General features: G+C 36.5%; 1 protein-coding gene across 2 annotated transcripts in view; it reads right to left on the bottom strand.

Moving 5' to 3' along the window:
* Positions 1 to 1189: 1189 nt before the first annotated feature.
* NPY5R (neuropeptide Y receptor Y5) overlaps positions 1190 to 5266 on the bottom strand; it is a 9361-nt gene continuing 5284 nt past the window's right edge. For both annotated transcript variants that reach the window (XM_015568704.1, XM_006771058.2), the window contains one exon: positions 1190 to 2814. In XM_015568704.1, coding sequence (XP_015424190.1) covers positions 1465 to 2805 — 1341 coding nt within the window. In that variant the 5' untranslated portion in view covers positions 2806 to 2814 and the 3' untranslated portion in view covers positions 1190 to 1464. The remainder of the gene's footprint in view (positions 2815 to 5266) is intronic.

Raw genomic sequence — 5266 nt, 5'->3', positions numbered from 1 at the left:
GAACCAGCGGAAGGTACCGAGTGGACCAGCTTTCCCTCTGTGGAGACATCAACTAGGGTGGAAGGAGGAGGGGGCCAAAGAACGCCAATATAGAGATATTGGACTTGCAGTTGATTAAACAACTATCAGACTTACTGATTATTTGCAAATTAAGTTTGTTTTGTGGTTTTCCCCTTAAGAACGGGACTCAAAGCAGGGAATGGTTATAGGAACTGAAGACAGTAATCTGAGCCATATGTGCAAATATTCAACTATTTTCAAGGAGTCACTTAAAAAGAGACACCCACAAAACAGGCAAAAAAAAAAATTCAATTGAAAAGCTTGACCTCAATTAGTAAGATAGTATATGAGACTTCAGTATTGAATCAGCATAAATTATATTAATCAATCTATATCTTGCCCCGCAAAAAAAATTTAACTTTTTTTCCCCTGTGGATACTAAGTATTCTTTAAAAGTATTTAATACTTGGAAGTACAGATACCATTTATACTTCACATTTTAGAATATAAAAGATGTATATGAAAACAATCTTCAATTGAAAGTGTTAATGCTGTGGTATAAGTTTAGAAAAAATTAAAATCCATTTCTATTTGGTAAATTAATTGTGTATTACTAGGACAATGGAGATAAGTTGACAAGTTGAGCAATTATCAATAATAGGAGATAAACACATTCTTATAAGAGTTCTAAAACTGTCCCCAATGTCTGCAGTTGTAATCCTGACTTGGGCATACATCTGTCACTTATTTATGATTTGCTGGGCATACTAAACATTTTCTGTATATTCACAAACCAAACATTAAGAAGCCAATGAAATAGCCCTATACGATTTGGCTCAGTGGATAGAGTGTCGGCCTTCGGACTGAAGGGTCCCAGGCTCAATTGAGGTCAAGGGCACATGCCAGGGTTGCGGGCTCGATCCCCAGGAGGGGCAGTGCAGGAGGCAGCTGACCAATGATTCTCTCTCATCATTGATGTTTCTCTCTCTTTTCCTCTCTGAAATCAATAAAAATGTTTTTTAAAAAAGAAGCCAATGAAATGGAAATGAAGATCAAGAGATAAAAGATATCCCTCACATTTTTAATTAAATGTTCCTCAGGAATTTTTTTTTTTTATAATTTAAAACAAAAAATACTGAGTTGGTAGATACAATTTTTATTTTAAACAAAAAAATACAATGCACTTGTTTATAAGGCAAAGGGAAAAGGAAGGTAATATAACTACTTTTTAAGATGAAATCACAGATTGGACTAACACTGACATTATACAACTAAATGAATTCATTGTACTGTTAACACAAAACTATCTTTCATATATGTACTATGAACTGACATTCAAGTTCAGAACTCATACATAATGTAAATTCATAAATTAATAAAATCTGTTTATTACATACACAAAGTTATCATGAATGTATTTTAGATTATCCTAACATTTGTTCTTTCTTTGGGAAACAATGAGAATTATGACATATGAAGACAGTGTATCAGGGACAGCAACTCAGCTTTGATTCCATTATTAAGAAATCCATATAGAATCGGATTAAGACAACAAGACATCATGCCTAACAAATGACAAATGCAATACACCAACTTGAAATGCCTATTTGAAATGAGGTTATCATTAAAATCAGTTACCACATGGAAAAGGTGTAGTGGCATCCAACTAACAGCAAACACCAATATCAATATGGTCAGTCTGTAGAAAACACTTCGAGATCTCTTTTTTATTCTCATGATAGAACGATTTACTCTCAAGTCATGAGCATCTGAGTTTTCTTCAGGTTTCATCTCAAAGCAGGTGGGGACTCCTGGTACAGACTTAGTAGATGAAAAGAGCTGAGTTTTCACAGAGCCGAAGTTTTCTGGAAGTGTGCTTGAGTGATTGTCTTGAGGAGATCTTGCTGGAACAGGTAACACACACACCTTCTTCTTGCTGTATCTTCTTCTGTGTTTTCTGATGAATGAATAACTCCATTTATGGCTGCTGGAGAGTTTCACCTGGGGTCCACTCTTTTTGGATGGATGAAGAGTTAAGTTGATCATCTCATTTTCTTCTAATTTGTTTTCTTTGTTGGACAATCCACAGCTTATACTCCTGCAGACACTGGTATGACTTATAGTTAGGCAAACTAAGGGCAGAATATACTGTACTAGCAACAAGGAGATAGTAAAAGCAATTCTGTATGAATCAGATGGCCACGATTCAACACATAAATACTTGCTGCTCAGCAAGGCTGAGCCAAAAGTTTCCCGAAGTTCCACAAAACTGTGAAACACTGGAAGGGGAGAACAAATTGCAAAACCTAGTGTCCAGACGGTAGCTACCAGGAAGTAGCCATGGTTTGCTGTTAGATTATTGGATATAGGATGCTTTATCATATGATACCTGACAATGGCAATGGATATTAAAATTAAAGTTGAAACCAGAACGGACACACATTGAAGGAAAGGCATAATATGACACATGACTTTGCCAAACATCCACTGATCCAGCAAGACAGAGGTCAGTGTGAACGGTGAGCAGAACAGCACAATCAAGATATCAGAGAAGGCCAGATTGCCTATGAGGAAGTTCACTGTGGTGTTCTGATTACGCTTCCTCATGAGAGCCATTAAAATAAGCAGATTCCCCATGAAACCAAGAAGACTTACGAGTGTATAGAGTCCAATCAGAAAATACTGAAAGTCATCTACACTGCTTTTATAGTCATCCCAGACGGGGAAATCGGAATTCCGAGGGGCAGCAGTATTGTTCTCTGTGGCAAGTGTCTGGTTATAATAATCCTGGCGCTCTAAATCCATAGTATAGTCCTGCTTGGAATAAAAAGACTTTAGTTAGCAACTTGAAAAAAAATTACATGACTACTATAAATTAATCCACTGAGAGGGTAAGTGCTCCCATTATCTTATGAACCTCTTAAGGATGTTTAGTGAGGTCTTCAATTGGTTCCAAGTGCGGTGCACATTTCAGCCAATAACAATTACAGTAAGTTTAAGTCTACAGTCACTTCTATGGGATATTAACTTGTGTTAAAATAACAAACTTGGTTTTTAAAATTATTGTAGGAAATAATGTAAGGCAAGGAAAAGGCAAATGTAGATAAGAACTTCAGATACTCAATTTGCAGTAGCTCAGTAATATTCTTCTCCAATCAAGGTGCCTAATACCTGGTGTAGTCATATAACCTACCTTAAACATTCCTTCCTTTCCTACTTGAATCAAGACCAAACTTAAAGAGACCTATCCGAGAGGATTCCTTGGTCTACTCGATTGACTGTGCTCTCCTCTTCCCAACCCACATAATGCTCTGTTTATAACTGTCTGATGCTACATGTCACAATCTGGTTTGCATTGCAATTATAATGCAAACCATCTACCTTATTTATTTTTAAGCAACAGAAAAGCAGAAACTGTCCCTTACCTAGGTATCTACCATAATACATGGCACAGGAAATTCACCACTGCAGGTGTTAAATAAATATTTATGAGAAAATACAAAATTCAAATAAAAACCTAGCATCCTAAATGTGGTCTAGTTCATAAACTGTTCAAGCTTCTCGAGTGCAGATACACTCTGTACCTACGTGTATACAGTAGACACTCAATAAATGTTTATCAAGTTGTACTGTTGACTATGTGAGCACAATGCTGGATGGCAAAAACATTCCATGACCAATTCTCAGTCCTTGAGATATGCCAGATTCTCATGAATTAACTGCCACTGACCAGCAGTGCTGCTGGTGTTTTTAATTTTTTTTAAAATATATTTTATTGAGTTTTTACAGAGAGGAAAGGAGAGAGATAGTGAGAAGCATCGATGAGAGAGAAACATTGACCAGCTGCCCCCCGCACACTCCCCACTGGGGATGTGCCCGCAAGCAAGGTACGTGCCCTTGACCGGAATCTAACCTGGGACCCCTCAGTCCGCAGGCTGACGCTCCATCCACTGAGCCAAACCGGTTTCGGCTGCTGGTGGTGTTTTTAAAAACAAAATTTACCTATTAGAAATTGAAAGATTTTATCTTTTTAAAAAGTATATATTTTTTATTGATTTTTTACAGAGAGGAGGGGAGAGGGATAGAGAGTTAGAAACATCAATGAGACAGAAACATCGATCAACTGCTTCCTGCACACTCTGTGCTCGCAACCAAAGTACATGCCCTTGACGGGAATCGAACCTGGGACCCTTCAGTCCGCAGACCCACGCTCTATCCACTGAGCCAAACCAGTCAGGGCTAGATTTTATCTTTAAAGAGATTCAATAAGTTCATATTGTTTAAGGAAAATATTATATATTAAAGTCAAATGTAGCAGTTATACTAACATAACACCTCATAAGTTTTTTTTATTTGAAAGGAAACTAAGATTATATTATTAATATCACAATGGTATTACTTATTTACTGTTGTATGCTAGATTTGACAGTACTTCCTGATGAAGCACAAACCTGTATAATATAACTTTAAAATTAAAAGGAACTCCTCTTCTACTTTAAAAAAGTAAGCACTCTTATTTAATAAAAATTTCCCACCCAAGACAGCAATAGTTCATTCTGAAGAATATACATTGTTATAGAGACCTTGATATATATGTGTCGTAGAAAGCAATATATATTTATCTACTTATTGCCAGATCTAAGTTGGATAATTATACTTAAAATTATAAAGATACATAGATATTTAAATTAACAGTAAGCACTATTATCTTCAACTTATAGGTCTTGGTCCAAACCCACTGTTTTCACTAAAGCATGGCTGCTTGCACTGTTCCCAAATATAATGGATACTTATCTATAGATAGATTAATAAGTTATCATTTTATCTTATGTTTATATCTCTCCCAACATTCATTAACTCACTTTGTTTTGGTGTGATATGTAAACAATCTGCTCCTGCTCTTTCTCTAACCCCACTCCTCCTACACACAAACATACACACATAAAATACCTGATATGCTCTGCCCTAAATGAGCATTCTGTGGATTTTTGCTCCAATGAAGGACTTCTCACAACTAAGTAATGGATATTGCAAATGAAGGGATGCTAAGCAGTTTCTTTAAAAGTGCCTCATTACAGCCAGTGGGTATTTTAAGCATTAGGAAAATTGAAAATCTAAGGTAGAGGAACTGTTGGCAATAAGAATGGCACCAGGTGTAAGATGGGTGGGGTCAGATCTGACCTGGGTTAAGCAATCTGGGTACTTGAGTTCTGGCTAGGAAAGAATTCAGAGCCAAGACTCAAACTATAAGAGAACATTCCCTTCA

Source organism: Myotis davidii, unplaced genomic scaffold (assembly GCF_000327345.1).
Source record: "Myotis davidii unplaced genomic scaffold, ASM32734v1 scaffold225, whole genome shotgun sequence".
NCBI classification, from domain to species: Eukaryota; Metazoa; Chordata; class Mammalia; order Chiroptera; family Vespertilionidae; genus Myotis; species Myotis davidii.
The sequence above is the reverse complement of the archived record's forward strand: the minus strand, read 5'-3'. Positions and strand labels throughout refer to the sequence as shown.